General features: G+C 44.9%; 1 protein-coding gene across 5 annotated transcripts in view; it reads left to right on the top strand.

Moving 5' to 3' along the window:
• Slc38a1 (solute carrier family 38 member 1) overlaps positions 1-26,135 on the top strand; it is a 71,875-nt gene that overhangs the window by 21,981 nt on the left and 23,759 nt on the right. For all 5 annotated transcript variants that reach the window (XM_052160264.1, XM_052160263.1, XM_052160262.1 and 2 more), the window contains 2 exons: positions 6,729-6,804; positions 13,668-13,783. In XM_052160264.1, coding sequence (XP_052016224.1) covers positions 6,729-6,804; positions 13,668-13,783 — 192 coding nt within the window. The remainder of the gene's footprint in view (positions 1-6,728; positions 6,805-13,667; positions 13,784-26,135) is intronic.

Here is a 26,135-nt window from a genome sequence, read left to right as displayed (position 1 = left end):
AGAGCGGCTTGGGCATCCGAATAATCTGCTGTTATTCCAAGCCAGCTGTTTGCTCTCTCTCCTCCAAGTTTTCCCACAGTGAGAGATTTAAGCCAGGGATGCCCAGCCTTATAAAGAGCCTGTTAGACCTTTGTCAGACATCTTAATCCACGTGCGGAGCACACACATTGAGAACCTGCTTCAAACGCAGATTCTACGTCAGGAAGTCTGGAGTGGGTCCTGAGATTTGCTTTCTAGCGAGGTCGAGGAGTGATGCCCCTGCCACTGTGTGGGGTGAGGAGCCAGCTCTTAATGATCCCTGTGTGTGAGACCTGGGAAGGGGGTTGTCAAGTCATCTTGGTATTACTGTCCTTATCAAGTCAGGGTAGACCTGGCAAATTGTTGATGGAAAGAGAAGACGATGAAGGAGGGGTTGGGAGAGGCTGCCTGGCTTAGGGTTTAGATCTGTATTGAATACTGGCATGTCATAGATTTTCTGTGATTTTTTTTCCCCCTTCTGGGATCCTGACCTAGCCTCTCGAGGCTGGTTCTAGGGCTGTCAGGGAATAGGTGACGCTGTCCATTTGGTAGATTGAGAGTACAGGTACAGGCTGTGTGTGCAGTCACCTGTTCAGGTTCAACTTCTACCACAGCAGTTCAGGAATCAGCAATGTAACTTCAATCGGGTTACTTAGTTTCTTATTGTTACTGAACTAGATGAGCCGCATCCCCGCCTTGTCTGGCCTGGCAGTTCCAAATCTCATTCTGAGAAGTGTCTGTATCAATAAAACTGTAACACTGTGTCTTTGGCCAGAGTGTTCTCCATCCTGCTGAGCAGTGCTTGGCTTTTGGTTTTAATGATTGCTGTGCTGCTGTCCTAAGTGTGGAGAGATATTTGTGTATGCAGAAAGCTCTGAGCCTATCTCCCTATGTGTGTGGGTTTTTTTCCCTCTTTACTCCTGTGTGTAATTAGTTATTATGAACTGGGAATACAGTTTGATTGGGATTTCTTTTTAAAAGAATGTGGGGTCGTTGGTATACGCAGAGTCAACTTGGAGATCCTCTGAAAAGTTATCCTTTCCCCCCCTAATTTCTCTATATTTGGGGGGAAATGTGCCAGAAAAGTCATCTTTGGCTTCTGTCAGTCTGTAACAAGTCAGGCCTTTGGTGAGTGGAGTTTGGAGTCAAATAAGGTTTTGTCTGTCCTTTATTCATCTTCAGGCTTCCGGTCTGTTTCTCTTTATGTGCTTGCCGATAACCCCCCATACATCATGATCTTGTGTTATGTTTTATACATAATAGATATATTATATGTATGTTTTATATATACATATATATAATTTATATTGTTTATGGTGTTTGGTTGTTTGGTAAGGGTTTTTGTTTGTTTGCTTGTTTGTTCATTTGTTTGTTTGTTTGAGACAGGGGTTTGCTCTGTAGTCCAGGCTAGCTGGAACTCACTGTGTAGCCCAGGTTGGCCTAGGACTCAGTTCTCCCATGGGAGTACAAATGTTACAAACACATCCACCCGCTGGCCGTGATCCCCTTTTGTGTGTCTCTCCCTTCTGCTCTTGTCTTTCTCTGTGGAATGTCTGTCTGGCCATCAGGGAGAGGACTAGGAGCCAGCATCTAAGTCCAGCCACTCTGCTCTTGCCCGTCTCGTGCTGTGATGAGTCCAGCACGACAGTCTAGTTAGAAGCCAGTTGGGAGAGATTCCCATCCAAAGATGTCCTTTCTGTCGCACACTTCGTCGCTGACTGGTCTCTGTGTTCTTTTAATTTCACGGAACAGCTTTCTTTATATCGCTTTCTTCTCACATCCTATCTGAATACGATGCCAAGCCCTTCTTTAAGGTTTTGTCGCTAAGTCATCTGTTGTAAGCTTTTGTTCCGTGTCATTTTATTCACAGAGCAGCCAACTACTTGATGGTCTAACACATTCGCTTTATGGGTACAGACTGACCCAGTGTAAACTCTTTTTAATAATAGATTTGTCATCCTGAGATCACTTGTCACAGACGCCTTTTCCCACAGCACTTTTTAAGTCAATAAAAATAAGTTTCATGTCAGTTTCTGCACCAGAGGTCAGTGATTTTAAACAGTCATTTGCCTTTAAAAAAGAAAATGGCGAGAGAACATGCATTGGAAGCTGCCTGACCTAGTTGTTTCGAATGGAATTTTCCACTAGAGAAAGGAAAGTTGGTTTTTCTCTCTTTTAGGTTTACAGGAATACAAAGTAAAGATTTGAAAACCAGAGAGAAGAAAATGCAATCGGGAGAATAAAGGGATTTTCTTTAAAAACTTGATTCAAGAGCAGCAACTCTCAACCTTCATAACACATGACCCCTTTAATACAGTCACTCATGCTGGGGTGACCCCAACCATAAAATTATTTTCATCACTACTTCATAGCTGTAATTTTGCTATTGTTATGAGTCATAATGTAAATAACTGATATGCAGGACATCTGACATGTGACCCCTGTGACAGGGTTGTTTGGGCCCTGCCCCCCTACACACACACACACACACACACACATTAAAAACCACTGTTCTAGCCTGCAACTCCAATCCTGATAACCTGAGTTCTAATTCTGGGACCCACATGGTGGAAAGAGAGAAGCCAACTCCCAAAAGTTGTCTTTTGACCTTCACATGATGGTGTACATATACACACACCACACACACAAAATGAATGAAATCTTTTGTAGCTAATAAATAAATAGATGGAATTAAAGACTTCTATCTTACATAGTAATTAAATAAATAAAAGTCATCGCTAATAAATAAGTGGGATTAAATACTTACATCTTACATAGTAAAATACATAAATAAGAATAAATAAATGAACTTAAATATATAGCTAAATTTCCCTACAGCTCAAGGTAGTTCCTAATGACTAATTACTAGAAGACATTTCTTTAGTAGAGGATCCCTCTGAACTATTGTGTGGGAAAATACACACTTTGGTTGCTAATCAACACCCAACATCACCTGGTGCCCTAGATGTGCTAGGATGCTGTGTGTGCCCCAGGTAGTGTGATAAATAGGTAAGAACACTCAAGTTGACATTGGAAGGTCCAGAGACTTGTGATAGTTTGAAGGGTCTGAATCAGCCAGAGGGGGCTTCAGGAAGGAGACCATTGGCAGAGCAGATTCCTTTTTGGCTTTTACTTGTCTTGACCACAATCGCAGTCATACTTGGGTGAATCCTCTTGAGTCAAGTGAGGAACCTCTGACTGGAACCCTGAGGCAGAACCAAACTGAACATTTGAAACGCCCAACAGAGAAGCTAACTGTAGCGTTTCAAATGAGAACAACTCCTATAGGCTCACGTGTTTGAATGCTTGGTGTCTAGTTGGTCGAACTGTCTGGGAAGGATTAGGAGGTGTGGCCTTGTTGGAGGAGGTGCGTCACTGGGGTGGGCATTGAGGTTCAGAAACCCACACCATTCCCAGTTAGTTCTCTCTCTGACTCACTCACGTCTGTGGGTCAGGATGTAACCTTCCAGCTACTGCTCCAGCACCATGCCCGCCTGCCTGCTGCCTGCCTGCCTGCTGCCTGCCTGCCTGCCTGCCTGCTGCCTGCCTGCTGCCTGCCTGCTGCCTGCCTGCCTGCCTGCCTGCCTGCCTGCTGCCTGCCTGCTGCCTGCCTACCTGCCTGCCGCCATGCTCCCTGCCATAGTGGTCATGGACGCTAACCTTCTGAGTCTCCAGCTTAAATGCTTTCTTTAAATTGCCTTGGTCATGCTGTTTTATCACAGCATTAGGAAAGTACAATACCAGCAGAGATGTTTGAACAATCCACTGTCACGCCACAGTAAGTGAGGCAGGAGAGATGGAATCAGGGTCTTCGTGTATTTTAATGGTCATGATTTGTAAGTTTGTATCGTTTTCCCTCGAGGAAGCCTCAGTAGTTGAGCCCCTTCACAAGTGTTTGAGCCTGTTGCATGTTGCACGCTCCTCCTTCAGCAGTACCTCCTGTCAGCCCTCCAACATCTCTCTCTTCTCTGCCCAGCAATCCTCTGCCATCAGCTCTGGCGAGTTCTGCCAGGCCTGGAATCCAGGTCTGCCCTAACAGGGAGATTTATTGGTGGTTTGATTTGTTTGGGCACAAAGTGCTTGGGCTTTTTCTTTGCTTAAAACATAATGGAAATTCTCGTTGGGAAACAAGCATTGCATTCTCTGTAAGAAAGGCAAATGGGAGTCTTGCTGGACCAGGATTCTTCAGATCTGAGTTTGTTACTCAGTTAGCCTGGACGAGTCTATTCAGTAGCAACCCTCAAACAGGAGTCTTTATTTGGACACGCCCAGCATCCACGTGCCTGCGGGCTGCCTTGTCCTGCCCCACTGCAGCCTGATCTGTTAGCCTTCCTTCTGTGGAAAGACTGAAAATACTGGGGGCAAAAGTCCTATCAAGCGTTAGGACAGCTACCTGGAAGGTCCTGTTGTCCTGCTGAGAAAAAGCAATTGTAACTCTCTTGCTTCTGCTTCTCAGTTTGTTCTGCCTGACTCTGTACAATGCTGCTTTTGATTTCTGGATTCCTTAGCTCATCTTCATTTTAGACATTTCTCCACTCCTATTCCAGTGTTAGCTGGCACGGTCCTTTCCTGTACCAGTGTTAGCTTGAGTCTCGGGACAGGTGTCTCTTACCCCAGGCACAGCAGGGTGTGTAGACAGAAGCTTCTAGCAAGCAAGGGTCTGAAAGTAAATTTGTCATATGCGCATAGAGAGTAATAGCCTTTGATTTGTTCTAATAGAACAATTCGAACTTAGAGTGGTAATAGTAGATCCCTTGAATTAACACTGAAAAGGGGCAGATAAATAAGAGGACACTACTGATACAGTTTATTTAAAAGAAACATTATTGTGACTTTGTAGTGTCATTCAGGGGGGGATGTATAAAGTACTAAATAGAGTTAAAGGTGTTTCTTTAAATTAGATTCAAGTGGCTTTGAGATTACTGATGACAAATTTACACTGGTTTATTCTGACGATAACCAGACGATTGGATTTCTCAAGAAGGGCTGTGTTAGATGTGGTCTCTATTGCTGCATGAAACACCATGGCCCAAAGCAAGATGGGAAGGAAAGGGTTTATTTGGCTTACACTTCCACATCACTGTTCATCAGAGGAAGTCAGGACAGGAAGTCAGGCAGGCAGGAATCTGGAGGCAGGAGCTGATGCAGAGGCCGTGGAGAAGTGTTCCTTACCATCTTGCTCCCCATAGCCTGGTCAGCCTGCATTTTTGTACAACCACAATGGGCTGGGCCCTCCCGCACCAGTCACTAATTAAGAAAAGGCCCTACAGGCTTGCATACAGACCAGCTCTTATGGAGGTATTTTCTTAATTTAGGTTCCCTCCTCTCACATGACTTTACCTTGTGTCAAGTTGACGTAAAACTTCCCAGCACAAGGGCCAAACATCATTCTTGAAATGTTTTAAGAAGATACACAAGAGGGGCCAGCGAGATGGCTCAGTGGGGAAAGGCATTTACTGTACACCTCTGGCGACCTCAGTTCAATCCCTGGCATGCAAGCAAAGACGGAAGGAGAGCATCAGTTTCTCTGTGAATAGATTTTTCTTTAACAGAAGCTTTTGTTTTGTTTTATTTTGGGGGTTGTTTGTTTCAGATGAGTGTGTATGTGTGTCTTTGTGTAGCCCTGGCTGTCCTGAAACTAGATCTGTAGACCAAGCTGTCCTCAAACTCAGATGTCTGCTGCCTCTGCCTCCCTGAGTGCTGGGATTAAAGGTGTGCGCTACTGACGCTGTCTCAGAAGCTTTCTTTTAATGGAGGATTTTTACAGATTCCAAGTTTGTATTGTACAGTTCTACATTAACTCTGCCTGCCTTGTGTCAGTCTTGAGAACATTTTGTGTTCTTCTGTGTTTTGTTGTTGTTCTGTTGCATGCTGGAGTTTCTTCTGTCAGGTTCTCACCCAGTCCTAATTTATGCCCCTTCCCTGGGAGAGGACTGACCTGAATTAGGTGTTGGATTTGCCCGTGTTCCATCCTCCTACAACTGTCAGGCAGCATGATGGTGTTCCTCCCATTTTACAGATGAGAATACTAAGGCCATACACCCAAGCCCTTAGACCTTGAATTCAGAGTCTGAATTCAAATTGAGTGTAAGTCCCTGGCTTTGACTCTAACTATGGACTGTTACTCTATCGGAACTTCCCAAGCTGGACCCTGATAGCCTAGAGCTCTTTTCTAGCCCCCTGTGTCTGTTCCTCTGTGCTGCACTGAGCTGGGGCTAACTAGACGTTCTGTGGTGGAACAGCTGCTGGCTTTTTTTTTTTTTTTGCAAGGGAGTGGTTGGGGGACGGGGTTGCGTTTAGTGACCCTATACAGTGGGATCTGAGCTCAGGGGAACCTTGCCTCCAGGATTCTTTCCAGCCCTAGGAGTATAGTAGTCTTGGTTTTTATCTAATTTTCTACTTAATGGAAAATCTGCATAAAACTAACTTATATTGTGTGTGATGTTTTAGTTTACTTTGAAAATGATTCAAAATGCATAGCTCTTTTATACCTTTCAGCGGTCTCTCATTCAAGATAAACAACAATCCCCTTGTGCATGGTAGAGTGAGAAACAGAAAAAGGAATGAGGCAAAGGGGGAGATGGTTGATAAGACAGTTTGTGGCAACCAATAACAACTTGTCCGTTTGCTGTATGCAGTGTTTTGGAAATGTTGCTGCTAAACTCACAGTCATTCACGTAAGGCTAACCATGTTCCATGTGTCTTTTCAGCAAGTTCATCTCTGATCGGGAGAGTAGGAGGAGTCTCACAAACAGCCATCTGGAGAAACGGAAATGCGACGAGTATGTAAGTGTCATTTGTATGTAAGTGTGTGAGCCGACTCTGAGAGTCACGTGACTGGGGGCAGCGAGAGGGAGCGGACTCTGAGAGCCACGTGACTGGGGGCAAGCCGACTCTGAGAGACACGTGACTGGGGGCAGCATGTGCACATGACTGGGGGCAGCGTGTGGGAGCGGACTCTGAGAGCCACATGACTGAGGGTCGTAGCATGTGCACGTGAGTGGGGCCGCATGTGTGAGCCAACTCTGAGAACCATGTGACTGGAACAGCATGTGAGATCCGACTCTGGGAGCCACATGACTGGGGGGGTCACCATGAGCACTGACCATACCATGATAACCATACCATGTGACTGGGGACAGCATTTCTGTGTAAGTAGTGTAGTATAAAAACATAAGTGGAGTCAGAAGGACAGGTGAGGGCCCTGCCAGCTGAACTGCCCCCACTCCCTGGACTCGGTTCCCCAAGACCCATTGTAGTGGCCTCTTCTGGCCCCATCTCCCCTCTGCTTAGGCACAGACAAAATCAGTCAAAAGGAGAGACCCCTTGGCTGCATCAGAGGCCAAGCAGGTTGCCAGAAGTCAAGCCCTGACCTGGTCAGAAATCCAGCCCACAAGGGCCACAAGACCAAAGAGGAAACAGGAATCAAGGAACAAAACACCTATCCAACTCAGAAATGAGCACCTAGACCCATAATCACCCCAAATTCAGATTCCTAAAAGCCAATGTAAGAACACAATCAACCACAGGCAGGACAGTGAGTGTGTCACCAGGCTGTCTTACGACAGTAAAAGCAGCAAACACAGCTTTATGAAAACGATAAAGGTTCTTAAAGAAGAAATTAAAAACAACAACAACAACAAAAATAACCTTAAAGAAATCAAGGAAAAGATTAACAAAAAATTGGAGGAAATTAATAAATCACATAGAATGCTAAGAAGGTGGGGAGCAGGTGAAGGAGACTGTTAAAGACAAGAAAACTGAAATGGAATAAAATCATAGAAGTAAATTTTCTTAACCTAAAGATAGAGATGTCTATAAACATACAAGAAGCTTACAGGACAGATTAGACCAAAAAAAAAAAAAAAAAAAAAAAAAAAGGCCCCAATCAAAACACTGAATGTATAGAACAAAGAAAGAGCAAGAGCTTTGAGAGAGAGAAAAAGGCCAAGAAACATATACCATTAGAATTACAGCTGACTTCTCAAGGGACTCTAAAAGCCAGAAGGTCTTTGCAGACTCTAAAAGACCACAGAAGATACTAGAAGGAAAGCTCCAACCCAAAGAGGTTAACTACACCCAAGAAAGCACAGGAAATAAATAATTACATACCAAAAGAAGGGAAGCAAGCATACACACACACACACACACACACACACACCACCACCACCACCACTACCATCAATATCAAATGCAGGAATTAATGATCATTTGTCATTAATATCTCTCAACGTCAGTAGACTCAGTTGCACAATAAAAACACATGGGCTAACCAAATGGATGTGAAAACAGGATCTATCCTTCTGCTGCACAGAAGAAACACACCTCAACATCAAAGATAGACATTACCTCAGAATAAAGGGCAGGAAAAGATTTTCCAAGAAGCAAGCTGATGTAGCCCTTCTAATATCTAACACAATAGGACTGTCAACCAAAAATAATCAAAAGAGATGGGGAAAGACACTTGATACTTCTCAAAGGAAAAATCTACCAAGATGATGTCTCAATTCTGAACATTTCTGCTCCAAATGCAAGGGCACCCACATTAATTAAAGAAACATTACTAAAGCATAAATGACACATCGAACTCCACACATTAATAGTAGGAGGCTTCAACACCCCCACAGCTCACTTGAAAGCTCTAAAACAAAAAGAAGATAACACACACCCAAGAGGAATAGACAGCAGGAAATAAACTCAGCTAAAATCAGTAAAATAGAAAGAAAACAATACAAAGAATCAATGAAACAAAAAGTTAATTCTTTGAGAAAATCAACAAGATAGACAAACCCTTAGTCAAACTAGTTAAAAGGCAGAGAGAGAATATCCAAATTTTAAAAAAAATCAGAAATGAAAAGGGGGACATAACAGACACCAAAGAAATCTAAAGAATCATTAGGTCTTATTTCAAAAACCTATATTCCACAAAGTTGGAAAATCTAAAAGAAATTGACAATTTTCTCAATAAATACCACTTACCCAGTTAAATCAAGATCAGATAAAACATTTAAATAGACCTATATCCCATAAGGAAATAGAAATTAGTCCTTAAAATTCTCCTAAGAACAACAATAACAAAGTTCAGGGCCAGATGGTTTTAGAACAGAATTCTACCAGACTTTTGAAGGAGAGTTAATACCAATACTAGTTAAATTATTCCACAAAATAGGAACAGAAGGCACACTGCCAAAATGACTTTATGAGGCCACAGTCATACTGATAACTAAACCACACAGACTCAACAGAGAAAGAATTACCAATTTCTCTTTTGAACATTGATGCAAAAATACTCAGTAAAATACTTACAAACCCAATCCAAGGACACAAAAAAGACGGTCCACTATGATCAAGTAGGTTTCATCCTGGAGATGCAGGAATAGTTCAACATATGAAAATCCGTCAATATAATCCACCATATAAACAAACTGAAGGTAAAAGCCTGCGTGGTCATCTCATTAAATGCTGAGAAAGCCTTTGCCAAAACCTAGCACTCCTTCATGATTGATGTCTTGGTGAGATCAGGGATCCAAAGGACAACCTAAACACAATAAAGGCAGCATACAGCAAGCCAATAACCCAGATCAAATTAAATGGAGAGAAAAACAATTCCACTAAAACCAGGGACGAGACAAGGCTGTCACTCCACATCTAGTCTATATAGCACTTGAGGCTATAGCTAGGGCAGTAAGACAACTGAAGGAGATTAAGGGGACACAGATTGGAAAGGGATGTCAGAGTATTGTTATTTGCAGATGATATGATAATCTACATAAGCGACCTTCTAAATTCTACCAGGGAACTCCTACAACTGATAAACATCTTCAGCAAAGTGGTGAATACAAGATTTAAGTTATAAAAAGAAATCTGAAGCCCTCCTATATACAGAAGAAATCAGGGAACCAATACCCTTCACAACAACCACAAATAATATAAAATATGTTGGTGTAACTAACCAAACACGTGAAAGACCAGTATCACAAGAGCTTCAAGTCTCTGAAAAAAAAGATTTTGAAGAAGATATCAGATATTGGAAAGATCTCTCATGCTCATGGATTAGTAGGATTAACATAGTAAAAATGGCCATCTTACCAAAAGCAATCTACAGATTCAATGCAATTCCCATCAAAATTCCAGCATAATTCTAAAAGAGCAATTACTCAACTTTGTATGGAAAAACAAAAAGCCAGGATTGCTAAAACAATCCTGTGCAATAAAAGAACTTTTGGAGGTGTCACCATCCCTGATTTCAAACTGTGTGTACTACAGAGAGATAGTAATAAAAAACACCTGGTGCCGGCGTAAAAACAGACAGGTTGATCAATGGAATCGAGTCAACAACCCAGAAATAAACCCACATACCTATAGACGTCAGATTTTCGATAAAGAAGCCAGAAATAGACAATGGAAAAAGGAAAGCATCTTTAAAAATAGTGCTGGTCTAACTGGACGTCTTCACATAGAAGTGGCAAATAGATCCATATCTATCACACTGTACAAAACTTAAGTCCAAGTGGATCAAAGACCTTAACATAAAGCCAGATACACTGAACCCGAAAGAAAAGAAAGTGGGAACAGTCCAGCACTCATTGGCACAGAGGACCATTTTCTGAACAGAACACCAATCAAGCAGTCACTAAGATCACCAATTAATAAATGTGGCCTCATGTAAATGAAAGGCTTCTGTAAAGCAAAGGATATCTTTACTTCAATAGGAAAAATCAGCAGCCCACAGATTGGGAAAAGCTTTTTACCAACCCCACATCTGACAGAGACCTGATAGCCAACATATATAAAGAACTCAAGACCCTAGGCATCAACAAACCAAATAATCCAGTTAAAAATATGGGGGTACAGAACTAAATAGAGAATTCTCAGCAGAGGAATGGTTAATGAATGGCTGAGAAACACTTAAATGTTCATTATCCTTAGCCATCAGAGGAATGTGAATCAAAATGACTCTGAGGCTCCATTTTACATCGTTAGAATGACTAAGATCAAGAACTCTAGTGACAGTTCATGCTGGAGAAGGTGTGGAGCAGGGGGAGCACTCCTCCACTGCTGGCGGGAGTCACAAACTTTGACAGCCACGTCGGAAATCAATAGGGCAATTTCTCAAAAAATTTCAAATCTATCTACCTCAAGACCCAGCTGTAACACTCCTGGGTATAAACCCAGCAGCTGCTCCATCCTACCATAAGGACACCTGCTCAACTGTGTCCATGACAGCTTTGTTCATAATAGTCAGAAACTGGAAACAACCCAGATGTCCCTCACCTGAAGATTGTGGGATACTGCTCAGCTATTAAAAACAGGGACTTCATGAAATTTGCCGGCAAATGGGTGGAACTAGAATAGATCATCCTGAGTGAGGTACCCAGACCAGAAAGACAAACATGGTATGTACTCACTTATAAGTGGATATTAGCCATGAAGTACAGGATAACTATGCTACATTCCACAGACACAAGAAGCTTCGTGACAAGGAGGGCCCAAGGTCAGGATGGGGGAATCTCACTGTGAATGGGGGAGGGGACTTAATGGGGGTGGAGGGATGGGAACAGGAGGGATCAGGTGTGGGGAGGAGGGAGGGAGGGAGCACAGAGAGTTGGTGGAGTGGGGGCATTCCTAGTGCAAGGTAAACTCCCCGGAATCTAAGATGGTGACCCTAGCTAAGACTCCTCATAATGGGGGATACTGAGCCTGAACCTACCATCTCCTATAAGCAGACAAGTCATCCAGTGGTGGGATTGGGACACCAACTCAGCCACACAACCTTCCACCTCCGATTTGTCCTGCCAGCTTGCTGCAAAGGGATAAATTGTGGGAATGACCAGACGATGACTGCTTATCGCTTGAGACCTTGCCAGGAGAGGGAGCTCACTCCGGCACGGCCTGTAGCCAGACACTGGAGAGTTCAGGGAGCCAGTTTAGACCCAGACATGAATGGCAAAAAATAAATAAGTAGATCAAAGTGAAATTTAAAACATCAGTGAGGTGATTCCCAAGGATATTATTCTGCTGTACGCATAGATGGACAGTGGGATATGTAGCTCAGTACACATAGACGGACATCTAGCCCAGTTGTCATCGAAGAGGCTCCATCCAGATGGAGAGGCCCACAGCCAATTAGGCAGAGCCTGGGGAAGAAGAACTGTAGGAAGCACAGGGGCAGGAACACCACAGAAAAACCTCCAGAGTCAACTAACCTGGGCTCACAGGGGCTCGTAGAGACCGAACCGCCAACCAGGGAGCCTGCGTGGGCCTGACGCAGGCCCTCCACGCATGTTACAGCCGTGTAGCGTGGTCTTCCTGTGGAACTCCTAAAGTGGGAGCAGGGGCTGCCTCTGACTCTGTTGTCTGCCTTTGGGACCTTCTCCTCCTCCTGGATTGCCTTGCCTACCCTTTCTAGAAGAGACGGTGCCTAGTCTTTTTCTTTTTTTAACTTTTTATTGGTTCTTTGTGAATTTCACACCATGCACCCCAATTCTACTAATCTCCCCTTGTACCTGTCTTTGCAATTCCCCCCAAAGGAGAAAAAAACAACTTGTTGTGGAAGCTGCAGTGTGTCACAGTGTATCCACAGTGTTCCTTTTTGTCCCCACATTTTTGCTTGCAAATGTTTATTGCAATGGTTTGTTGATCTGGTTTGAAGCCTCTGGCTCCTCCTACTCTATCAATACTGGATCCTCACTGGCAGTCCTCTTGGATATCCCGTTGTTGCCCTGTGCCATGGAAATCTTGTAGTTTTGGATCTGTAGGACCAGCCCCTCCCGTTCACACACTCCAGCAATTCATAGATGGAGCAGATGTTGGGGTGAGCTGAGATCTGAGCTGCCCCCACCAACTCCCCTGCACCCACACCACCGGGCTAACTCCTGCCCTGTCCTGACTGGCCCACCGAATGCTGGCAAGGGGCAGAGCCAGCTTTTACATTGTCACACACTCAGGATTGGCTCACCAGCAGCACCCATAGCCAGGGCCAGCTCTGCCCTGCTGCCCAAGCGAGGTGCAGAGACAGCTTCCTTGAGTGTTGTATCCACTGAGGGTCAGGGCCGGCTCTCCCACCTGCCCTAGGTAGCAAGGGACACAGGGAGAGAAAGGCGTCTCTCTCTTCTGTCCACACTGAGGTGCCTAGTTAGTCTTAAGGTAACTTCATATGCCATGCCTGGTTGATAGCCACTGAATCACGCCCTTTTCTGAAGAGAAAGAGAGGAGTGGATGGGGGTGAAGGGAGGTGGGAGAAAAAGAAGGAGGGGAAATGCTGCCAGGATGTAAAATAAATTAAAACATACAGACATACATTATGTATGTATGTGTGTATGTGTATATATATATATATATATATATACACACACGTATATATGTGTATATATATGTATATAGGAGAGAGAGAGACAGAGAGAGAGAGTACATATGTGTTAACTAGTGTACACCTCAGATACATGAGGCTGGGGCTTTCATTCAGCCCTGAAAATGTTGCTGTTGTCACTGGCTACATTTTCTCATGCAACCCATTAAAAAAATTAGACTGCGGAGAAAGTTCTCCAGCTTCGTTCCTCCGTGGGTTCTGGTAGCATCGGAAAGACCTTGGCTTGAAGAAATGCCTCGAGACCACGTGCTTAGCGACGGTGTCTGTCTCTCCTGTCCAGATTCCAGGAACGACCTCACTGGGAATGTCTGTCTTTAACCTGAGTAACGCCATCATGGGCAGCGGGATCCTGGGCCTTGCCTTCGCCCTGGCCAACACCGGGATCCTCCTCTTCCTGTGAGTACTGATTGACAGGATCGTAGGTCCTTTTTGATTGACATCTGGGTTTTGGTATGCTTCCTGCCAGTTCCCGAAGAAACCCGGCAACAGATGGCTCACTGGCGTCTATTAGGCTATTCACTTGGCTTCTCTCCCTCCATCTCTCTTCTTAGCTCTCTCCTTCCCTCCCTCCCTCTCTCATCTCTCTCACTCCCCCATTTCTCACTCTCTCATCTCTCCCTCCCTTTCTCCCTCTCTCCCCCTCTCCCTCCTTCCCTTTCTCCCTCTCTCTCATCTCTCTCTCCTTCTCTCTTTCTCTTTCCCTCCCTCCTTCCTTCCCTCCCCCCTCATCTCTCCTTCTCTCATCTGTTTCTCTCTCTCTCACCCCTCTCAGGGACAAGTTCAGTCTGAACGCTCTCCCATATCTACAATAAAAACCTCCTCCCCAGCCATAGCAGTCATCGCCTCCTTTCATCCTCTTCCTTTATCACACAGTGGGGGAAAAAGATGTTTCTAAACAGTTTTTATTTATTTGCTCATTTATTAATTTGGCTAAGTAACCAATGCATACTTTCGGGTATGCCTCTCTGTAGCAGACTTAGTGCCCACAGAAAGAAATTCTTGATTATTAATCAAGATGCTGAAACGCGCGTGCGTTTGTAAAGACTGGAACATTCAAAATTAGCTTTAACTGTATTGTATTTGTTACTTCCGGACTCCATGCGTCACTGTGTTAACCAGCTTCTTATCGCTCTGGTATTTGAGCTGTTTAGGATCATGTGCTGTGTGCAAAAGTAATTACCGCTGTGTTGTAACTATCCAAGATGTACCAAAGAACTGTTTGTTTTGGAGACTAACAGTGAGCTGCACCTTTCCTCAGAGTCCGTGGAAACTGCCAACTTTCTGTTTGCATAAGTTCATCTCAGACAGGCGGGGCATGGCAAATATTCTCAGTTGGTACTTGGTCAAAATGGACTTTATGGAAAATCTTCACAAGCCCTGACTCTAAACACTCACACTCAGGTGTCTCCGAGGTCCCGCCCACCTCTGGCCACCTCAATAGCCTGCTCTATGCTCTGGTCCCGCCCACCTCTGGCCACCTCATTGGCCTGCTTCATACTTTGGTCCCGCCCACCTCTGGCCACCTCATTGGCCTGCTTCATGCTCTGGTCCCGCCCTTATTGGCTTGCTCCTTGTTCCTCTGGTCCTTTCAGTGGGAGCTTTGTTTTATTGCAAATAGTGACCAAACTGGCCAATCACCACACACACACACACACACACACACACACACACACACACACACACGATTCATGTATATATGTAATACAAAGTATGAACCAGTGTGCCAGGTTTAAAAGTAGAATGGTGTATTGGACAATATATTTTTATGTTTTGGGGTTTTTGTTTGTTTGTTTTTGTCTGCACGAAACTCTGAAGATACTACAGACCTGCTGACGTAGTTACATTTTTGATTTTCATTGTATGTCAAATGAGACACCTGTGTGTTAGCTCCCATCTCCTCTGCCAAATATCGTGCTATCTTAGGCAGGTGACGTGGCCCCCTTGAGATTGGGTTTTCTTTTCTGGACAAGGAAACTTGTTTAGGAATAACTCAGAGCCCTGCTAATCCCTAAAGCCCTGTGACTTTTTACAATAGTGTTACAGTACTAGCCATCCCTGTTCAGAAATGTGTATTTCATCAATTTCCTTTTCTTTCTTTCTCCCCCTTCCTCTCTTCTGATTTTTTGAGATAGAATTTTTTTTAATGTAGGCCTGGCTGCCCTGGAACTCGTTCTGCACCGGGCTGGCCTTGAACTCACAGAGATCTACCTGCCTCTTTGCCTTCTGAGTGATGGAATTAAAGGTGTGTGCCACCGCCACCTGGCTTTCTCTTTTCTTTTTAATTAAAATACAACAATATAAGCATAACTTATATTATAAATTCAATATACAAATAATGTAAATATATTTTATTAAAATAATAATTATTATGATTTGTGAATGTGGAGGTCATAGGTCACTTGTGAAGTCATTTCTCTGCCTGTCCGTGGTCTGAGGCTCAGACTCAGGTCATCAGGTTTTGTGATGCAAATGCCTTTACTCAGTGAACCATCTCACTGTCTCTGTGGGTTTTCTTTTTAAAAATCAACTGTAACGCATCAACTTTTGTGTGGACACCAACTCCCTGTCTACACAGCTCCTGTACCTCTTGCTCTGTGTCAGGTATTTATGGAGTCTGCGACAGCCGTAGGGGAGGGTTCTGTTGCCAGTGCCCTGTTTGACAGTGGAGCCGATCCGTGGAGAGACTCCTGGCTTGGGAGGGTCTCCATGATTTCTTGGAATTCTCTTCCCTGCTCAGTCTCTGGTGTTCTGGATTCCATCTCGACACTGCCGTCTGAGGATGCTTCTGCTCTTCCTGCGTGTTTGATTAGCAGTTTGTATCAGCAGCAGTTTGCCTTCAGGATCTTGCAGGGCTCGCTGTGGTCTTCCTGCGGTGAGGACCCGTGTTCTTCTCACCCTGAATCTTTTCTGCACGGTTTGGATCCGGTTTTATTTTTACTGGGAACGTTCTTTGTCTTTGTCTCCACTGTCCTGCGGGTTCACGGTGGTGCCCTGAAGTGCATTCAATCTTGCCAGGCCCCTGAGGTATTGTTTTCATTTTATTGGCTTTATTTTGGGACAGGGACTGCATAGACTGGGCTGTCCTGACTCACTATGGAGACCAGCCTGGCTTCGAACACACAGAGATCTGATTGCTTCTGCCTCTCCAGTGCTGGGATTAAAGACATTCCACACCACACCTGGCCATCTTTACCATTTTGAAATCCATGGCCTTCCATTTGGGAACATTTTCTTACATTATTGTATATTGATGTATCTCTTGGGGTGTGTCTGAATGTGTGTATATGTTAGTGTTATGTGAGTAAGTGTGTGTGAGTGTATCTGTGTGATTGTGTATGTGAGTTAGTGTCTTGTGTGTGTGGTGTGTGTGTGAGAGTGTGGTGTGTGGGATGTGTGTGAATATGGTGTGTGTGTGAGAGTGTGGTGTGTGTAAGTGTGGTGTATGAATGTGTGTATGTTTGTGAGTGGGTGTGTGAGTGGTATGTGAGTGTGCTCTGTGAGTGTGTGGTGTGAATGAGTGGTGTATGAGTGAGTGTGGTGTGTATAAGTGTATTGTGTATGTGTATGTGTGAGTAGGGTATGTGAGTGTGTGTGCATGTTGTCGAGTGTGGTGTATGAGTGTGTATGTGAGTGTGTGTGGTGTGTGAAAGAGTGTGATATGAGTGAGTGTGGTGTGTGCGAGTGTATGTGAGTGTGGTGTGTGTTGTGTGAGTGTGTGTGAGTGTGTGTGAGTGGTGTGTGTGTGAGTGTAGTGTGTGTGTAAGTATGTGTGTGAGTGTGGTGTGTGTGTGTGTGTGTGTGTGTTTGTGTGTCTCTGTGTGTCCAGGTTTTGGACCTTTTCCTTATATTTACTTCCAATGGTCTCACTGTCCTTTCTGACTGTCCGTCCTCTCCCAGCGCTTTGCTGGTTATGTGACTTCTAGGAGCTCTCTGAGCTGTCCCTTGCAGTATCACGGGGCTCTGTGTCATGGTCTCAGGGTGTTCCCTGAGGAGTCCAGCTCTAGGTTTTCTCAATTATGGAAAATTTCAGACATTTTATGGAATAAAAGATTCTTGTGTTCCCTTCCACAACTCAACTTGCTTGACCAATCACTCCCGGATTGCCTTGAAAACCAAGCCATCACAGCGCCTTGTTCACAGACATTTCTGAAGAGCTCTGAAATGCGAGTACTCTAACGTGATGGCTAAAACCCAGTTAGTGGAGCCTTACTGTCAGACACCCAACCAATATTCACATGGATCCAAATTGCGTTTTTATATTTTTGAGGTAGTGTCTTACTAGGTAGCCCTCGCCCTTGCTGCCTCCATCTCTCTGGGGCTGGGATTACAGGCGTGCACCACCGTGAACAAATAGAAACAGTTGGGCTATTCCAACAGGGTCTATCGGATGCAATTGGCTGCTATACCCTAAGTTTCTCTTAATCTGTGTAGGTCCCCCACTTTTCTCGTTTCCCCATGGGGTTCATTTGCTGGACAAACTGGGCCATCTGTCGCATGGATTTCCCTGCTGTCTCTTTGCTGTCTAGCCTCCGTGCTCCCAGTTGACCTCTACTCTGGGTGTGCCCTTTCATTTCACACTGAACCAGTGTGAGGTAGTGCTTCTGTTTCAGCTCTGGTCTAGAAGGGGAAAGGGGGCCAAGTGGAGCTTCCTGCGTCGGGCCTGCAGGTGGTGTTTTCCCTGAGTGAGGTACTTGCAGAAGTCCTCCACTCCAGGAACCACCAGTGTGGGTCCTGTAGGATGTGCCTCTTTGGCTGTTGAGGTTATCCTTCCTGCCCGGCGTGGCTGCCATCTTTGTTGAGACCCAGTGAGGGGAAAGGGATGGGGAGAGTGTCCCAGGGGCATGTGTCTCTGAATGTTCCATTTTCATTCCAATCCATGCCTCTATTTCCTACCATGAGCCTGGGGTCTCACCATATAGCCCAGGCTGGCCTCCAACTTGTAAGCATTCTGCCTCAGCTTCCTGAGTGCTAGGGTTTATAGGTATGTGCTACCATGCCTGGCTAGATCTTACTGTATGTCCAGTATCTTCAGACTTTTGAACAGCTGCTTATATTTATGGTATATATGATGTGTGTGTGTGGCGGGGTGTCTAGCAGCTTTTTCAAGGAAATTAAACATACTCAGCATATTTTTAGACCACCCTCCCATTTCCTCTGGCTTCTTGGAATACTGGCAGTGCTTCTGGGGGATTCTGGTGTGAACTAGACTGATCTTGTCTCTCTCTCCTATCAGGTCAGGTTCCAGCTCTGTCTCTTCTCCCTCGAGAGCTGACCTGTTTTGTATGTGTGTGTGTGTGTGTGTGTGTGTGTGTGTTAGCAATTTAAATAGTAAATAAATTAATTCAGTAAAACAAAGTCCTGTCAGTTGCTTCTCATTAGCAGGAGTAAATCCTTATATCCAATCTACCATTCCTAGAAAGATCAGTGACTTAATTATACTGGTTTAGGGATAATTGATCTAGTCGGTTGCTTTTTAATCGCTGAACTAAGCTAGAGACTGGCAAAATGGTGCTCAGTGTTGAAGGGATTGGTTCCCTGGATGAAGCCATGAGGTTTTAATGGTTTTAATCTATACACTCCAAGAGCAATGGAGAGCTCACGAAGACCGGTAGTATAAAGACTCCGAAGTTCCTCACAGAACATGAAACTTTGTAGCTTCAGAACAAGGAAGCACTGGCTTGTTTTAAAAAAAAAAAACCAGCTGCCCCTGCAGCTGCTCAGAGCCAGCCAACAGTTGGCAGCCTCAGGTATCAGCTGCTCGGGGCCTTGATCCAGCTCACCGGCCAGCAGGGAAGGGCCTCCCCCGCTGCCCGGCTTCCTTAGAGCCTCAACTGGGAAGGCTCCTCCCTGTCGCCCTGGGGCTGGGTGTGGAGCTCGGCACTGGGTCTGGAAACTTCTTGGTGTGATTTCTCTTTCTTGGATAAGTTTCTGGTTCAGTTTTTTGGCCTAGCATAAAGGGTGCCTTTACCATGTTCAGCATCTAATTAAATTAAACGCAAAGGAGTTCTGCCCTCTCAGAAGAACACTATTACCTTTTGTATTTTACTGAATTTTGGGTCCTTAACATTACATTCGGGAAACAGGAAGTGTGCTGGAGAGGACTTTCCAAGTGCAGGGTTTGTTTGTTTGTTTTACTTATTTTAACAAATTTGTTTTCTGTGGGAAACAGGTTGGGCTTAAGCTGTCATGGAGTCCAGTTTTTTCAGGAGTAGGGATCCCACGAAGGGACGCCCTCCAGAGAAGGATGCCATCTCATCTTCCTCTCTAGTCTTTCTTATAAGCAGCCCTATCTTCTTCTTAGCCAAACTGAGAGAAGGGCAGGGCAGGCCAGACCGCTCTGCAGGCTCCAAGCGCTTGCCCCCAGGCCTGCTGACCTGAGCTTGACTCCAGGACTCACCAGGCTTAAAGAGGTCACCAGCTTCTGCCAGTTGTCCTCTGACCTCCACGTGCGAGAGAGGGTTGTGTGTAGGGGGGTGGGGGTGTGCACCTTCCCCAGCATGACCTAAATCAATAAATGCAATAAAATAAATTAGTATTGAGCAGAGCATCAGTATCAGTGACACGGACCCAGAATCCCAGCACTCAGAGACGCTGAGGCAGGAGGATCACAAATTAGAGGCCGGCTTGGGTTATATGCAACAAGACCACGTCTCCACAAACAGCCCCTGTATACACTGCACATCACCACTGATATGGAACAATGATGTTCGTTTTATTTTATTTTTACATTTCCTAAATATTTTTGTTAAAGGTATACATTTTATAGTAATTGAGTCTCTTTAGAATATATAATTTTCATAGTACGAAATAATGAAATACTTGTAGAATCCGGTTAAACAGTAAACCTCATCCTTTCCCATAACATCTTAACACGTTTTACTATTATTTTAACAGTATCACCTTTAAAGTTATAATCATTTTGAATTAAAAATAAAATATTTACTGAGCTGGAACCGGACACTTTAATCCTGGCACTCAAGAGGCAGAGAGGAGGCAGGAGTTTCAAACCAGCCTGGTCTACACAGAGAGTTCCAGGACAGCCAGGGCTACGCAGAGAAACCCAGGCTCTCGCTGTAGAATGCTGGGATTTCGGATGTGTGCCTTTCGTTTGCTCGGGCTCCCAGGACTGAATTTCGGTTGTCAGCTCTGCATAGCATTTCTGTCTGCTGTGACGCGTCTCCCTAGCCTAGCCCTTAGACCGAAAACCATGAAAGAAGGGGTCAGACTCCTGATAACCTCCAAGATAGCAACTTATCGTGGAAAGTGAGTTTGTAAGCCATCCTTTGCCGGCGTTAATTCTGAAACAACATTGCAGTCTGCAAAAGTAACAGTTCAATTTAATGTAGTTGCTTATAATGTCAGATGTTTATCTGTGTTGGATGAAAAGTTCCTGTCTCACTTGGGTAGCGACTATAGAAACAAATTAGGGAATGTATCTAAAAGCACATTTTCAAAGTGGCAGAGAAGGTGTCTAAAAGAACATTGTTCAAAGTGGTATGTAGGCAGAGGTGTGGTAATTGGTACCGACCCTTACGACTCCAGAGCTTCTGTGAGAGATGATAGAGTGTGCGATGTGCGTGCATGTGTGTGTATCTATCTGTGTGGGTGAGGAACAGTGCAGTCACTGTCAGTAGCACCTGGCAGAGAACTTTGTAGTCAGCACTGTGGAGATAGAGTACTAAGTTAATAGTCACTAAGTACGTATTACCATTTATTGCACAGTAACATGGATAAATATACACATTACATTATCCTGTTTAAATTCCCACCACCAATCCTGTGGGCTAAGGATTAGTCCCATTTAAGCCCAGGAACTCTCCCCACAAACTTAGTAACTATGTATGACCGTGTGCTAGAATCTAGGGAGCAAGGATTCCATCCAGACCCGTGCGATCTAAAACACGGGACTCCACCGTAGTCATCCTCAGGAACCAGATGTGTTGTTGATGTATTAGAGAACTAAGATGGCCTTGACAAAGGGTGTCTGTCAGTCAGTCACTGCTCACTTCCTTGTGTAGTTTGTCTTTCGGGTGATGAAATCGATCACCAGCACTCCTAAATGATCATTCTGAGGTTCCCTTAAGAACATGCTCCTCCACCGACACAAGGGAACCAGCTTTGCAGGGTCAGACTGTGCGGACTGCAGAGCTGAGACTTAAATCTGGAGCAATGGTAGCTGAACTCCATGCCTGAACCGCGTGGCAGAGCAATAAACCTTCCAGGCTGCATACGGTGGTGTGAGTTGCTTCTCTGTTGCTGTGATGAAGAAACACCATCATGACTGAGGCAGGACAGGGTTGATTTGGTCTTGAGAGGCCCTGAAGATGCGGAAGCCAGCAAGTGGCAGGCATGAGGAGAGCTCCCATCCTTCACCACAAGCATGAAGTAGAAAGACGGAGGCGGAAGAGGCTTTTCCTCTCAGAGCTCACCCTCGGAGACCTATTCCTCAAGCAAGGCTGTCCCACCTAAACTTCCCCAAATGGTACCACCAGTCTGGGGACAGAATTCAAATGCCCAAAGACATAGGAGACATTTCTCATTCGAGCCAACAATGTAGCTTTCCCCGATTTGTCTGGCTTCCCCTCAGATTCAGTTCAAGATCTACTAAAGGGGCCTTTCAAAGAAGTAACTGAAATTTTAGCCATTTGTTATCAAGCTAAACAGCAAGCGATGGTAAAGTCAGACAATGTCAAGACAGCAACCAGAAAATGGCCTGAAAATCCATAGCAGTTGCACGAATATTAGTCTATTGCTTAGAAGAGTCACGTGGACTTAGGGAGTGGTACGGATGACTTTTCCAGGGGCAGATCATATGTACGTGGCACTGGTATGGAACGTTGTTGCAGGGCAACTAAATATTGGCTGGAAGGACCACAGGGACAACCTCTGCATCTCTGTGTATATTGGCCAGAATATTTGAGTTGCAGACCGAGCAACATTTTACCCAACTCCTCTGATAATACATTATAGGAATTTGACCCACATTATGTTGTTATTGTAAGAACATGTTATCCCCAACTACTCCTCTCTACCAAGACATATATTTGTGTGTGTGCGTGAGTGCACATGTATGTGCAGGTGCTTGTACCTTAGGAAGCCAAAGGTCACTTTGACACTTGAGTGTCACTCTTCTGGTGACATTACCAAGGTTTTTGAGACAAGATCTCTTGCTAGCCTGAAACTCAGCTAACAGACAGAGCGGTGAATGAGAGCCATCGGGCGTCCACTCGCCTCTGCGTCCCTGGTGCTGCCTCGGCTCACAAGCTACCCCACGTGTGGCTTTGTTTTATGCAGGTGCCAGGGATGAGACTCACAACAGCAACCATGTTACCAACTGAGCCATCTCCCTAGTCCCAAGGCATTTGTGTTCTGCTTTTGCAGCACAATCTAATGTCTGTAATCCTTCCCACGGTTCCATTGAGTTAGAGGTTGCAGCACACCTTTCCAAAGAGCCTTCTGTTCTTTTTTAAATTTAAAATGTATGTATTCATTTAATGTATGAGTACACTCTAGCTGTCTTCAGACACACCAGAAGAGGGCATCAGATCCCATTATAGATGGTTGTGAGCCACCATGTGGTTGCTGGGAATTGAACTCAGGGCCTCTGGAAGAGCAGTCTCTCCAGCCCCTGTGCTTTCTGTTCTTGAACTGTCATTATCTCTTCCTTTGTATTCTCAAGAGGTGGGGTGATGGAATGACCCCCCCCCCCTAAGGTTATAATTTTGCTCTAAACTGAGGATGGTATATGTGCTGCACATCAGAATAATTCTTGTTAACGCTGACTCATCTGCTCTAGGCTCAGGAAAGACGAACATGTAGTATCAAAATGGAGACCTTGCTCTTCCGGATGGTCCTAGGAGGTCCCCGGTAAACTCATGCTCATCTCCCTTCTTGTCAACCAGTTACTTGTTTTTCAAAATTCTTGGAGTTATGGTCACGGTTCCTTAGAAATGATCTGAAGAGAAAAATGTGCTTTCGCTGGCAGCAAACCCGTTGGCCTCAGAGGCCCTTGTTTGGGAAGAATGACACTTGAAGGGAGAAGTGACACATTGGAGCTTGCCAACCTCGGGAATTCATGTAGAAAGGACAGGGCTAGAGCCGTTGACCTCTATTGAAATTCATTGGATTTAGAAGCTTTTCAGAAATAGAAAAATGCTCACAATGAGGGCCTGTTTGGTAAACAGAGAGGGCTGGCCAGCATAGGAGACCCAGCCTTGTTTTCAAAAGTTCAGTGCTTATTTGCTTAGCTTAGTTAACCACGATGCCTCTGATAAAGGGTTCCCAGAATTCAGCCCCCTCGGTCTCAGAGAATGGGAGCGTGTGTGTTTGTGTATGCCTGTGTGCGCCATGTGTGTGCACAAGAATCCAGCCTGTTTATACATAGTCGCCTGCGGTGCAGAGGGCAGCACCATGGCCTCTGTTTTGTCACACTGTCTTTTTCCTTAGCCTACAAGAGACAGCCGTGTGGTCTTTGGTCTTCATCTTCCAGCTCCACAGAGCGGAGAATGTTTTTCTGTTCAACCTGGCTGGCATAGACACGGCGGCAGCACAGCTTAAATTCGGGTCATAGATAGGAGATTGCAAAGCCGACTTAAATTTCATCTTCCAGAGCACCAGCTGACTTAGTAGAACGGAAGTCAGATCCAGTAGTCCAGTTAGTTTTGCTTTGCTCTGTGTTAGACTACGCACTCGTTAAAGATCAACATTGGTCACTCTCTCTGACCTCTGGGTTTTAAAATGGGATATAAAGAAAAGACAGCCATAAACTATGCATGAGTTTATGGAATTTCAAGCATCCTATTTGTCATCTCCATTTTATAGATGAATAAATTGAGATTCCCAGAGGTTAAATAACTTTTTCAGGGTGACACTACGCCCTGGGGGTTAGGGGCCATTTCTATCAGACACTCCTTGTCTGCTTCACGACCCTGGGCATGCAGAGTTCCCATGGAAACAGAGTAAGGGAGGACTCGTGGATGGAGCCCCACATGCAGCAGGCTCAGCGCACTAGAATCGAAACCCAAGTCCCAGCATTTCACTTGTTACAAAGACTTTTTCCTTCACTAAGAGTTACATCTTCAGAGGCTGAATGAGAGTGGGGTGGGGGGAGACTTGATTTAAATGGACAAGCATCTATGTTTAAAGAGAGAGAAGCCAGTTGTCCTGTAGGGTGCAGGCGGATGGGGGACTGTGTCAACATTTACACATTATGTCCCTCAGAAAACCGCAGCCCTCAAACCTACTTGGGGGCGGTGGGGGTGGGCAGAGACCGGAAGTGGGTGTAAGGAGCAGCTTTGTAACTGGTACAACTTCCTCCTCCGAGCTCAGGCCTCCTGCAGAGGTTCTATGTTTGTCTTCATGTCTCTTTTAAACGCCTCTTTCTTTGTAGGGTAATATATTATTAGATCCAGACCTCAGTGAGAAGTATTTTGCTTTCTAGACAAAAACAGCTAACCAACCGTAGGGCTAGTTCAAGATAAATTCTTTCATGAAAGAATTCAGACTTGTCTACAAGGAAACAAAGGAAGGCCCCTTGCTTGCTCCCGAGAGCCGATTAAAACCATGCCTTTCCTTGGTCCGTTGTGTAGATTCTGCAATTGCCCACCACCGGATCCTAGTTCGCTGACCCATTAACTCTGCCATGCTGGGCATAACACGTAACCTCTCTAGGCTTCAGTGACCTGTGAGTGGGAACAGGGATGCCAACACTGAGTGAAATATGAACAGTGCTCAGGATGGCTACTCCAGAGTTTGTTTTTGCTAATAAGCAATAAAGTGCTTTGTTAAATTATTATCAATTACACAGACAGCACGGCAGGTGTACAGATGGGTAGTGTGAGAATCAGGGACAACTGAGACATGTTTGCTTCTAGGCTAGAGCTTAGTTTCCCAGCTCACTCTTGCAGGTGTGGCCCACAGAGCAGCACCAGTGCCTGAGGTCCCACTCCAGACCTGTGCAATAGAATGCTCATCTCATGCCAGAGTCTGCAGGGCAGGGCGGAGCAGAGCGCTCTGCTCTTCAGAGAGAGACTGGTCCTGGAGGAAGGTGCGGGCTTTCAGCTGCGCGGCAGCCCCAGATCCCCCACCTGAGCTACTTTTGGATTCACAACAGCTTCTCTGTTTTCTCTCCCTCTCTTCAAGGCCTCAGCTGCTGAGGTGTGAGGGTCGTGGGCACTTTGGCATATAATTAGATCTTTTTAGTCCACGGTCACCTCTCTTAAGGTGTCATGACATGTTTGTTTGTAATGGTGGCTCAGGGGTACCTTACAATAAAATCCCCCAACTTAAAGAGCACATCTACCCAGTTATACTTGCGACATCATCACCACGATTGTGATATAGAATGTTTTAGTCCATATAGAAGACTCCAATCGCCTTAAATAGTTCAGTACCTTCTGTTGTTACACCTTTCCATTTTATTCACCTAAACTTTAAGTCATGTTTAATATGTTATTTATACAATCTCTTTTAAATGTGTGTGTGTGTGTGTGTGTGTGTGTGTGTGTGTGTCAGGGGTGCACATACACATGTGTGCATGTATGTAGATGACAGGTGTAGACATTGGGTGTCTTCCACGAACACTCTCCGAGTTATATATTAAGGTAGGGTCTCCCATTTGAACTTAGGGCTCACCGGTTCAGCTAGTCTGGCGAGCCAGGTTGCTTTCCAAATCCCGTCTCTGCCCCCTGGAGCAGTAAGGTACAGCTAGACTGTCACCCCCACCCAGCATTCATGTGGGTTCTAAACA

This window comes from Apodemus sylvaticus, chromosome 17 (assembly GCF_947179515.1).
Source record: "Apodemus sylvaticus chromosome 17, mApoSyl1.1, whole genome shotgun sequence".
Lineage (NCBI taxonomy): Eukaryota > Metazoa > Chordata > Mammalia > Rodentia > Muridae > Apodemus > Apodemus sylvaticus.
The sequence above is the reverse complement of the archived record's forward strand: the minus strand, read 5'-3'. Positions and strand labels throughout refer to the sequence as shown.